At 39.9% G+C, this 13,123-nt stretch overlaps 1 protein-coding gene across 1 annotated transcript in view; it reads left to right on the top strand.

The window, feature by feature from the left end:
- The window catches only part of CGNL1 (cingulin like 1), a 485,508-nt gene that overhangs the window by 462,416 nt on the left and 9,969 nt on the right, over positions 1 to 13,123 (top strand). The window contains exons 17-18 of the mRNA XM_069222401.1: positions 3,832 to 3,940; positions 11,336 to 11,499. Of these exons, the coding sequence (XP_069078502.1) occupies positions 3,832 to 3,940; positions 11,336 to 11,499 (273 nt within the window). The remainder of the gene's footprint in view (positions 1 to 3,831; positions 3,941 to 11,335; positions 11,500 to 13,123) is intronic.

Below are 13,123 nucleotides of genomic sequence, written 5' to 3'. Positions count from 1 at the left end.
TTCTTGGAGCTGGTAGGTTTTAAATTGCCTCTACTAATCATTTTTTCATTCTGGCCCTGAGTGTTTAATTTGCGAAACAATGAGTGCTGGCACCCGAAGCTCTGCCCAGAAAAGAGCGTCCAGCACTAATACCTGTTGTCATGCCGAATACCAGCGATGCACAATCTGGAATCCACCTCCTACCTCTTTAATCCGTCATGAAATGTGCCAGGACCCATTATCTCACTCTCCTGACGGTCTTTCTGTCTTGCTCCTCCTGTATCTTGTTGCTTAGTGTGCTTTTCACTTTCTTGCCCTCTAAAATGTCTGATATGGAAACCTATGTGCCGGTCCCCAAAAATGAGTGCTGGTGACCCACTCTAGCAACCACTTCTTAAATTAAGCACTGCTGACCCTGGTAGCTGACGTGCAGGGGTTTGAAAATCACCTCTAACTTATTCTGATGTGGCCACCCTATAATATTGCTGCCTTTGTATGATGCAAACTTTCATTTTCACTAACCTTCTTGGAAACGCAGTGGCTGCTTCAAAATAGCAACCTCTGGCATGATATTTATGTTATGTAATTTACCCATACCATTTAACTGTTGACTGAATATTTCCTCCAGTTTGATGGTCATCCTGAAACACGAATCAAGCATTATTTTTACATTTTTCCTTCCACTTCTACCCAGTCCAAGAGAGTATCTCCCCCTTCACGACCTAGTTGCTAACCAGTCTTGTGAGACTTTTTTCATCTTCATTTGTTTCATATAGTGACTTTTCTTCAACATCTTTTGCACTGCCCAGATAGCTGGACTCGCACCTCTTTGCCATATGTCATTTAACGTGTTCTACAAGGCCACAATGAAAACACTTCTTCTTTCTCTGTGAAACATTGAACCGCATGTTGACGCACATTCACTCTCATTTTTCTGACATTACCCTCTTGTATTCCCTCAGAACACCTCATCATGTTTTCTACTCTTTTGACCACTAACAGTACTTCACTTGGTTGCAGGTCATCCTTTATCCACAACTCTTTTTACTTTCTCAAAATCACAGTTTGGCAGATATTGGTCCATGTTACTTTAATCTGTCAGGTTTCCAAACTGGTAGACGAGCTGCTAACTTTCAAACACTCACGACCTATTCCTCTATTCTCTCTCCATCCAAAATGATATTGTTGTGCTACCTTCCTCCCCCCCTTTGTTTATTAGGGTTAACACCCAGTAGATCCGGCATGCCCCAAAAATAAATACAACCTTTTTGGAGAAAAGGAGAACTGGCAGGTGTCTCTCACTCTGTCCTCACCTACTGTTCACAGTCAGAAAAACCTGTCAGAGCAGCGCCCATTTGTAGAGTAGTTATTGTGAAAAACTCAGCAACAAATATGCAACATAGATCAAAAATGCTTCAATAATGTATCATCATGCAATCCTATTCTACTAGTTTATCTACATAGGTCATGACTGACCCTCTGAGAGCAAGGATGTTTAATATGCCAAAATATGCTCTTCTCATGTTTTACAATGACTTCAGGCTTTTGCAGCTGGGACTCCATGGTTCGGCGCTTCCTCCAACGCTCGGTGCGTGTGCCTAGCTGACCTTACGTACCTTTTCTAGGCCTGGCATTTAATGGAGTTAGGAGGGGTTAGCTCATATCATTATACAGGAAACTTTAACAATACACTTTGTTCAAAAGTGTATGCGGGAGTTTACTGTTACTTTTTTCCTTCCAGAACAAAACACTCAAGGTCATCTACCACTTAGCTCTCTCCAGCTGCTGCATTTACACACCGTGCGTGTACTTGAGAATGGAAGTTTTCCATCCTGATCTTGTTAGCAAGACTTGGACAGAGCATAGCAATCAAAACACACGTTGAAGGGCTTGAAATAATAAAACGATTTGTATTGCTGTCTATTTTTTAGGCCTTTGGCTTGCATCTTTCTAGTACAATATTTGAATTCAAAAGTCAGTTAAGCCAGCACTCTTTACATGCAACTCTAAGAAAACCTAACAGCCCCTCTCACGCATCTATTCCTTTTTAGCACTGTGCTAATGCATATAAAGTAATGCTTATTCTTTTATGCGCACATAATATTCATTGAGTCCTCGTTCTGCATTTTACTTTGCATCAGACAGATTGTCCAGTACCTCTTGTCCCTCTGCCCCAAAGAGGATCAATTTCTGGACAACCCCCAGACTCACTTTCCAGACCCTGCTATAATTTTAAAAATATTCTTCCATTTGCACCTCTTCACTGGAGGCTTTCGTGGCTGACTAAGAACAATCGGGTAGTTGCACCAGATGTATTGACCCTTCCTTCTTTCCGTAACAACAGCTGCAGGTGGCAGAACTTCCCGTTGTCTGTCTTACACACTAGGAACATCAGACGTTCTTGATAAAGAGCACCTCAATGTCATCCGGCCATGCTGCTGTACACCCAGCACTTCAATCTATACCACTGATTGGAATTTTTCTTTGAATCAAGTACAGATCTTTTTGCGTTCTACTGACACATGCAATATCATTTACGGGTTGTGCTCTAGTCTTCTGATACTAGTCATCATCTAAAGTTCTTTCATGTTCAAAGACACTTTGTCTCACCTGCTTACCATCCATAATTACAGGACTCTGAATTGTCCCTCAGTATTGATAATTTAGGTTATAGAGGAGTTGTGGCTCGTCGCTATTTTAACAGACCTGTATATCCCCCCAAAAAAGAAGACAAGATTATTGAAAGGTAAGGTGATTGAAACTCCGCAGCCACAGTCTGAAATCCCCACAGATAAATATTAGAATCCACCCCACTCTTAAAAGTACCGAAGATACCGTAGTATTACGTGCTGATATATTTAAATAACATGAATCTACAGAAGATCAGTGCTAGAGAAGAATAAGTTGCTTCCTTATGAATGTGGTCCTCCACCATTAGCATAGATTCTCATGTGCCTCAAGTGAGATGTTTCAATTAATTGGTTCTTGGTATTTGCATATTTGTATAAAACAGGATCAGAATTTGAACAGGGGGCTGCACTAAAAGGCTTTGAAGGATAGGGGAGGGTGAGCCCTACTGACTGTAAATAACTAGAATTTTGGGGGGTTTGCCTAAGGATGTGCAATGTTTTCTGCGAGAGTGTTTCCCAGATTGGCGTGGAATATTCAAATAATCTATGGATCTGTAACTGATGCCAATGCTAGAGGGTCACTCATGTATTTCAATCAACAATCGCAGTTTCTTGTGATTCGAGATTAAACAGCTAATTTGTGTAGTAAAGTTGTCGTCATGTATTGGAAGGCATGATTTTTCTTTACTGTCTGACAACCTGCAAAGACTGTTCACCTCGCTTTCTTCCAAAATAATCTCGAGAATTACATTTTCATTATTTTTTTAATTGCTAAATGTAGGATCAGTTCGTGCAGTTGAAGTGTTTATGCTGAACTACATTGTGCTACTCAGAAAATGATACAAAAAGGTTAACCCGGCCAGTAACACAAAACCTGTGACCTTTCATTTGAAACCTTCTTTCAAAATGTGCCGACACTTTTCCAGCCAAACACTGAGAATATGGACATTGTATGGCAATCTCTTAATGTCTGAACACAGTTTTTAAATAAGAGGTTTGTAATGACATCCCTGTATGTGGAGCCCTTGAAGTACCATGAGAAAAGACAAAAAATGCCTGAATGCTTCAGAACAAAAATGGGTACTCAGGTTATGTCCCAGAATCAGAGTGGCAGGGCATTTCTGATCAGCGTTTCATTGGAACGGGGTGTGAAACATGAGCCCTGGAACACTTGGATCGTTTCCATGTGCTCTTTTCTTAGAATGTGTAATTTCTTTCCCAGGGATCGAGCTAATCTCCAACTCTCTAATCGCCGCCTTGAAAGAAGGGTTAAGGAGTTAATGATGCAAGTGGACGATGAACATCTGAGCCTTACAGACCAGAAAGATCAGGTATGGGGAGAGGTTTCTTTGCTGTCAGCACCAGCATTTTTGTTTTTGTTGTTGTCTTGCCTGTGTCCATTTCATTGTTATCATCATTGTCATGTTGTCTATTTATAGTTGTTCTTGCTGTTGAACTGATGATATATTAAGAAATCTGAATGTGGATATGTTATCTGCTGGGTAAGTGAATGGAAGCCTCTGAAAGGAAACCCTTCAGTGTTTTTTTATACCAGCTGTGATTGGTCGCCTGTTCATCTGGTACACCTAATCATCTATTATGCAAGGGCAGTGTTAAGCAGGGAATGGTATACTACATTTGACAACGGACATTGGCTTTCATAATATTTCTCTAAGCACTTTCACTAGTGGCAAACTCCAATACAAGCATTGGCCGATGCTGCATTACATACCTGTCTTAGGTGTTACTCAACAAAGTTTGAGAAACAGTAGCCCATGGGGCTCATTCTACTTTTCTTTAATCAACAGGGTTTTTGTTCTCCCTAGTGGGACGTGGGCTGCCAGATTTCCATTTTGACTTTATTCCAGCGAATTTGAATGGAAATTGTCAACTAGTTTCCAGTGCCAAACGTGAACAAAAGAGGCAGGCAGAGATCACTTTCAATGGGTATCATATCACTATTGTTCTTCTGTAATCTTACTTTAGTCACCATTGTACAACGTATATGTTTGTGCTCAAATTAGTAGCAATGCAGAAGAACAAAAAAGACACAACAGACATTTCAACCATGTGAAGAAACATTATTAATCAGTAGAAAAGAAATTGTGTTCTTTTTGCACTCGCACATTGTTTTGTATTTCTAAGGCCTAATAAGAAGTGTGTCGACCCCCCTTCTTCAGTCCCCAAAGCAGTTACCCATGCATGGGGTATTTGTTACTCCAGGGAAGGTGAAGAAGAAATATGGGCGATTACGAGGTGTAAATTGAAGATGCCGTCAAAAATTAATTAAATGGGGAAGTAATTCTGCACCCTACTCATCCAACAATTTCTTATTTTTCTATCTTGAAACACACCTGATGTGTGTCCCTCTGTGATTTAGTCCTGTGGCCCTTATCAGTGATGACCGCAAAATCTTCACAAAGGCTTTGACAGGCACGTGCAGTATTACAGTCTTGCACCTAATAAACTCTGATCAGTAGAGCTTGTAAGGGAATTGCAGATAAATACCAACATATAAGGCACATTATGTACGCACAATAGAAAATGTTCAAAGGGAAGGTAGCACAACATTTCTAATGAACTGCTGTTGAAACAAGACAATGAAAATGAAAGGTTGTCTTTTTCGTAAGCAGTACTGCAGAAAACTGGATGGGTTGCAACTTAACAACTATATTACGTTTAAATTGATTTAGATCAAAAATACATATTTTTTCTGTGGAGGGACAAGTTCAAGGGTCTGTGGCACTCTTAGTCAGCCCAATACTACAGTTTGGGAATATGTACTTAAGTTCAGTCTATTTATGGACAATCTTAATTACCCTTAGAGATCCTGAGAAATAAATGGCACTATAGTTGGAGCAGGTTGAAAAGTGTTCAGCTTTAAGATGAGATGTATCAATTAAAATGTAAGGTACTTAACTAGACCCAGTGACGACCTAATAAATGGAATTTGAAGTCTACTAAATACTGAAGTTTTTTCTTGCAAACTCCACACAACGATGAACGCTAATTAGTCAAGATTGGTGACCTGGGTAGATGGCATAATCTGTATCACCTTTCATTTGAGAGGATTAGAGCTTTATATTTAACAGTTTGTTTATGTTGCTCTATCTGTTAGAAGCTATTCCACTATGTGGGGCCGAGAAGGAAGGCATGAGGGCAAGGACATCACAATAAAATCTAATGGATGTAAAAATGGGGTCAGTCTGACCTGCCCAACATCCTTCATTACTATAAGGAAGTGCATTTGCTTTTTCTAAGAGAGGGAATTAAAAAGGAGACTATAAAGAAGCAAGTACAACTGGACCAAGCAGTAGCAGGAAGGCCTCATGGCATCTCATGAGGCTCTCAAAGGCAGTTAATCTTTACTGAAGCACTGCGTGACTGTGAAGAAGATTTGGGTTTGAGATACCATTGAAAAATAAAGCAACGCCCTACCCATCACCCATCCCACATACTTTGTTACAAATTTCGCTCCGGTCCAGCAGGTCTCCGAAATTATCAGAAACGAAAGCAATGTAGAAATATTGTTATCTAAAAGAAACCAGTAGACTTGTGTATCTACAGAAACAGCACTGGGTGATGCTCCTGCCTAATATATTATTTGCAACCAGGAAGCTAAGGACCTTTGAAAATGTGGTAAAGAGATCTGCAATTGTGAAGGGCCTAGTCTCTGACCTAAATTAATAATAAATGATAAGAATATTCCAAAGGACTCCATATACCAGGAGAAACTGGAAAAAGACGATGACACACTTGTCAATGAAAACATGGACATCCACAAAAGAGAAAACAAAAACCATTTAGATCAATATGGCTCCACTTCTTGACCATGTAACTAAGGTAAATAAAAATGTACGGCCTCCCTCACGGCAGAGAGCTCTTGATTTCTTATGATATCAAAAGCTCTGAGAGATGGCCTCCCTGGGCATGCTCATTTTGAGACATGTTCTGATACTTATTTATTTTATTGTATTTATTTATTAGGTGCATGCTGTAAATGTAATTACCTCTCGGTTCTGTCCTGAAATTAATTGTATACACAAAGCTTCGCCCTTCAAATATTGAACCTATGTTAGGCAAAGTTACCCTTAATCCAACTGAAACATTGATGTTGGTGTTAGTGTTGCGGATGCCAAAATCCCAGGATCTTTTTGAGTGAAATTGATGGCGGCTGTGTTATCATTCATGATGTCTAATACTCAGCTGCGTTTTCTAGCTGGACTCTGACTTGTGGTACGGTGATAACAAGGTTACATTGCCTGGTGGAAGAGGACACCTTGTGGGAGTTGGAAATTGACCTATGATCTGATTAGTTGTTTGCCCTTCATTCTGTATTCACTCATTTGAATGCAAAATATAAAGTGATTTTCCTGTAATTAATTAAAAAAAATACAAAATGTTCACTGTCATTTCATTTACAGTATCAACCAAAAAGGGTGTCACTGAGTGAATAAGAAAGTTTTCAGGGCTTTCCTTATGCTGAACATATTTTTAACCGTAGCAGGAAGGGAGTTTAAGACCTGTGGTCTCAGTATTCTGATTCTCCAATCACCCGTCCAGCAGCGCTTGTTCTAGAGCACATCTGAAGTATGTGCATCCGGAGCAGAGTGTTCATCCTGCTGTGGTCTCGGGTATTTTATCTTACAAGTAATGGGGGTTGCAACCTTAAAGACTAAACTGGCCAGTTGTCACACATTTTGACCCCAGTAACTGGTAATGGGCATTACGCACAGTGGTAAAGATATTGCATGGCCGCAAGCTAAGGACACGGCTGGGAGCCATGGTCTCTGCAAGAGGAAGGAGAGCTAGGTTTCTCACATTTGGGGAAAACTCTTGCCTGCTTCTGGGAGGTAGTGGGGGCTGCATTGGGGGATTACATTATTTAACTATAGTTTAGCCACAGAGACATTACAACAAGCATTGCCAAGTCACAGTGTATTGTGAATGACTGCGTCATTTCTTTGCAAATGTTTGTTCACAGAAAGCCCTTGCCAAAATCACTTCTTGGGCCGCACACTACAAGTAATGATTGCTCTCAAATGTATGTCATCCTAAAATCAAACTTGTCACTTCTCACAAGGGTCTGTCACACTGTTGGGTAAGTTTTGTAAACGTAAGTTGAAAGTTTTTGAAGTTGTGAGTAGTGAAAAAGCTCCTTTGCTACAATTCATTTAATCTGGCAAGGTGTCTGAAGGAAACAATCCACTCTCTTCCTAGAATCTGTTCCCAAAGTATTATTGTTTATCAGTCTTGTATAGCTGGAATAGCTAGCCCTGGGAGTAGTGAAATGTATTAGTTTTGTTGTTTGTGGTCATGTGTCTCCTATGTATTTCCATGTCAGGTCAAGCATTCCTGACTCATCTACCACTGTTTTTTATAATGACCCAAATCATTTGGGAAGTGTGCAAATGCTTCCTTCTTGAAATGAAATACAGATATTTTCAGAAACATAAACCTTACTTAACTCCATGTTATTTGAGCCATTTTACCAGGGACAGTTTGGGAACTGAACAGTAAGCCATCATATTTACTGGGTAAAAGTATAAATTTAGCCTCGTCACCTCACATCAATTCAAGAGGAGTATGTTTTGATACGGATGGGCAGATCGGATAGCTCTGCGGATGGAGTGGCAATGGTATACACAAAGTATTGCCCTTCAAGTTGTGAGCATGGCGTAGACAAAGTTAAATTTGGTACAGCTGAAAGAGTGGTAGTGTTGCCATACCAACTGCCAAAAATCCCAGGCCCTTTTTTAAGATCATTCTTTGAGTCTAATCATCTTCAGATGCTCTTTCTAGGGGACTTTAATCTGTGGTACAGTGACAAAAACGATACAGTGACCAATAAAACAGGAAGCACCTTGTGGGAGTTAGGATTTGTCCAAGGCTGCAACTCATCAGTTGGGGAAAATTCTTGATTAGTTGCTAACATTTCATATTAGGAGTGATTGCTTCCACACTGAATACCCGAATTGGACAGAATAGCTCCTTGAGCTGAAGTGTGTGGGAAATAGGGAAAGAACAGTAGTTAATTGGCAGAATGTATCCTAACTTTCAAAACAACTCAAGATAGATTGCAGAGATGCCTTGTTCTCACCGATTTGAATAACCAGGTATGAGTAATACAAACCCTTCAAGATATCAAATATTTGATGTAACAGTGAAATAAAAGGCACGAAACTCAAGCAAAGGTAAACCAGAGGTGGTGGTAGTAAACGTACAACGAAAATACCTTGGATTAATTGAGAAAGCATTACATTAAATGAAATATATTTTTTTGTTGAAGCAAAGGGTATTTTTTTGCCAATAAGAAGCAAGAAACAAGGAATTGTACAAAATAAGTGTATCAAACCATGAAAAGATTTGCTTAACCCGGTTGATGAAATGTGCGTGTATTAATGATTTCGAGCAGAAGCACTGCAACTCAAGGGATACTTTAAGGATCAATCTTTAAATCTAGATAGGTTGTCCTACAAATAGGACAGTATCTGAAAATGGATTTGAGGTAGGTATTGATATATAGAATGAAGGATTTGGGGGAGGTGTCTGAGTTGGCTCCAAGGTAGTTTGGTTCATTCCTTAAAGATAGACATGCAAAGGTCCATAGAGAAGCTTCAGCAGCTCCATCAGAATAGGTTTTCTATGGAGTACCACAAGAGCGCTGCTTGGCAACTCCACATTTAATGTTGATCCACTTTAGGAAAGGTTAGGTGCATTGATCAGAGCACTTAAGAATTACATAGACAACACTTAAGTGATCTTTCACTTGACTCATGCCTAGAGGCAAAATGTTGACTAGTAGAAGCCGCCTTTAAGAAAATGGCAGTGAACGCTGTGGTTTACTCTTCAAACTACAATCTTATGCAGTGTGAGAGAGCTCAACCATTTCTACAGTAGGGAAAGGACCTCGACTGCTAAGGCTGTAATCAGAGCAAAATTGATTATTGTAATTCCCTGCTAATAAATTAATAAGCAGGACAGGCAAAGCGGAGATGCCTTAAAAATTGGCTCCTTGTGCAGTCACAAAGCTGATACACGCAGCACAAATTTGACCAACACTCAGAAAGACTCACTGGACCTCAGTCCCAACCAGAGTTATGGGCCCTGAATCGCTGTTCAGAATGGACCCGCCAATATCTCAAAAGTAGACTTGAGATTCATCATCCAATGACACACCTGGGATCCAGCGGTAAGCATGTTTTTGATCTTAGCAGATATGGGAGCTATACTAAAATGCTTTGCTGTGCCCGCTGTCGTTCTGTGGAATAACCTTCCAAAGAGCTTGAAAACGATGAGCAGCTGCTTCCCTTCAGAAAAGCACTATTCCTGCTTTGTTCTGATGAAGGCAGCATGTGCTCCACATATTTAGTCTTGGATACCAGTGCTGGTTTTAGCTTTCAAAAAAAATAAAATGGAATGAAAGCCAGAAGGATTGTGCAGCTATTAGTTGCACATTTATCTTTTCTCAAGCTTTTTATCCTAAAGCTACTAATTTGGAGTACCATTTTAAACTCAAGTGAGTGCTCAAAAAAGAGTAAATTAACGTGCCTGGTATTCTGTTATAAAAGTAATGTCATTAATTGTATCCTTCGCCTGTTCTCGTTTGTTTTGCTGGAAGGCCAACGCCTGAATGGGAAACATGAAAACAAATGTCTATGCATCATTCTTAGCTTCTGTCTGAGAGCTGACATAGAGAGACCACGGTATGGAGTGAGAAGCAATGTGTTCATGTTAGAATACAGCAATGGATCCAGGACGATATGAATGAAAGCGTTAGTCCCCTTCAAAGATAATGGTTGCAAAAATAAAGTTAGTATCTAACCAGTTCAGACTGGTTATTGTGTACAAGGCCCTCATTACGAACGACTCGGAAAATTGCCGAGATTTTCCTCCACATTCAGAGTTACAGAGACCAGGGATGTCTGTGACTCTGGGGGCGGGAAAATCCAAACCTTTACAAGTTCGACCCCTGAGAGCCTCCTTAGAAATGAGGAATTCCTAGAGCAATCAGCAATTCATTTTCCAGTTCTGCCCATTGATTTCGCGTTCCTCTCCCTCACTGCTTCTCCTGGCCTGGGTTTTCACATAGATTTCAGCTGCTGCAAGCTGAAATCTCCACGTGAAAATAAGCATAAACACAGCAGATCTCATAATTCAGATGGGGCTGGTAACTTGTGTTAACATACCCTTCGGAATAAAGGAGCTCCCTCATAATAAGGCCCTAATGTCTTTCATTTTTTCAAATGCAAGTAAAATTGTTTGTTGCGTTTGTGCTATAGGGATATGTGAAGTCTGAGAGGTTGACTGTGGTTTTTAACTGCACTGATTTTTTTGCACATAATTTAGAGACGCCTTACTTTTGATAGTTCTCTGTTATCCACCTGCATTTTTGCTTACTTGGAAACACATCCCTTGGTTGAACTTACACACTAACTTTGTACTCTACGATTCATAAAGCTGTACTGCATTGTGGTATTACTTGTATGTTTTTAATAATACAATAATTAGGACTTTCCAGTAGAGTCTATTTCACCATGATATTCAGTCAACTATATTGTAAGTTCTCTATAGTATAAATAATGTTCTTAATACTATTCGGCTACAGATGTGCTGACTAGTCTACTCATTACTAAAATGTGTTCTTGCTTCTCAAAAATTGCCACTATCTGTATGCAAGTCATTTTAAAGCACACCTGCTGACATTGTGTCTTATAAATATACAGTTGAGTTTACGTTTAAAAGCAATGAAACGGCAGGTCGAAGAGGCTGAAGAAGAAATTGATCGATTGGAAAGTGCAAAAAAGAAGCTTCAACGAGATTTGGAAGAACAGACAGACGTCAGCGATCAACTTCAAACACAGCTCACAGCAGCAAAGAAAGAGCTCAGGTAAGAGATAGTGGCGGAGAGAGATGAGAGGAGAAAGAGTGCGGGTCTAACTTTCAGCATGAGCATGGAGTGTCATTCGAATCTAGAACTCTGTATTAGGAGCAAAGGGCACGTTTGAAAATCTTGTAAGTTTCCATATCACCCATACCTGCTAATCGGACATTTTCAGTATATTATACATCAATAATATTAATAGCAATAATAATGATGATGATGATGATAATAACGATAATAATAACATATCCTTAATAATACATATTTCAACCAGTTAGGGCTTTTCTGTGTTTGTTCTTAACTGCAAATGTTTGAACTCATAGTAAAGTATTCATATGGGTTGTTTGGAACATTTTATCAGTGTTTTTGAAGATCTCTGTAGAGAAGAGAATGTGCAAAGCTGAGCAAAGCAGTGCTTTCATAAGAGGGTGATCCAGTTGTAAGGGGAAGAAAAATGGAGTGGTACACATGCACATAAATATGAGTTTGATGGACAGAATGAGGGATTCAGACTTCATGTCCTAGGCTATAGGTAAAGATATAATACATATAAATGAGGGGGCAATAGAATATGTTTTAGAAAGTGAACTGGTGATTGCAACCAAAGCTGAAAAACAGAAATACAGATTTTAAAAAGTCACATCTTCCTCTCAATTATGTGTATGAAACACACATTATTTAGGCAATTCTCTTTAAAGGGGTGCACTATGGTTTGGTTATGTACTTTAAAATTATACTTCATGTACTATAATTACACAAAGAGTATCCCTCCATGCCGTAGCAGTCCTAAAACACTTACTGCTGTGGCACTTGAGTACCACTTCAGCTTCCTTGTAACAATGCCAGTACTTCCACTACACAGTGATTATGGGATGGAGTATCATCTTACCCTGCCTCCAAAGGGGCTATAGGCCAGCTGTCACCTCCAGTGTGTTGATGGACTTCTTTGGGGCACACTGTCAGGCCTGATAAACATTGTCGAAAACAAGGCCAAAGTTTGTTCTGGTTGTATTTGGGATAGTGCTGATGGTGGGTCATGTGGAGTGAGAAAGCAGGCTTGAGGCTCATTGCAAGCATATGCCCATGCATACCTTATACAGCGGTGTTGCACTTTTACTGTTAGAGTAATCAGAATCAGCTACTCGGCATTACCCCTTTCCTAGTACTCAACTATACAGTCAGGAGAAAATTAGTGTTCAAAAGCACCGGCGGCTATAGATACACATGCCCTGCATACTCCTGCCATCTAGTGTTGAATCCCGGATGTGTGCAAGTTGTTTTTCTTTAAGGAAGTTTCTCTAGTTACGAGGCAGAGTGACTCTTCCTCTCTGTGATAGTGCGCATGGGCATCAGTCCAATTGTTACATTGTTTTCTTTCCACCATTGAGTTCAGACATGTTCTTCGGTGCTCCGGTTCAAGGCTGTGTTTTTTGGGCTCCTTTCGGTTCGTTTTGCACTTCTATTTCCCCTCTGCATTGTTTTTGTTTGCATTTCCATCCCACTCTTCGAAAATACAAGAAATCTGTCACTCGTCGAATTGATGTTCTCCATTCGTGGCCTTTGGGCCTCACTGTTTGGGCCTTCTTTCTCATCTCATTGGATTTGACCTACAATGCGCTTCTAATGGAAT

The sequence above is a fragment of the Pleurodeles waltl genome, chromosome 3_1 (genome assembly GCF_031143425.1).
Source record: "Pleurodeles waltl isolate 20211129_DDA chromosome 3_1, aPleWal1.hap1.20221129, whole genome shotgun sequence".
In the NCBI taxonomy this organism is placed as follows: Eukaryota; Metazoa; Chordata; class Amphibia; order Caudata; family Salamandridae; genus Pleurodeles; species Pleurodeles waltl.
This window is presented reverse-complemented; position numbering and strand designations above follow the sequence as displayed.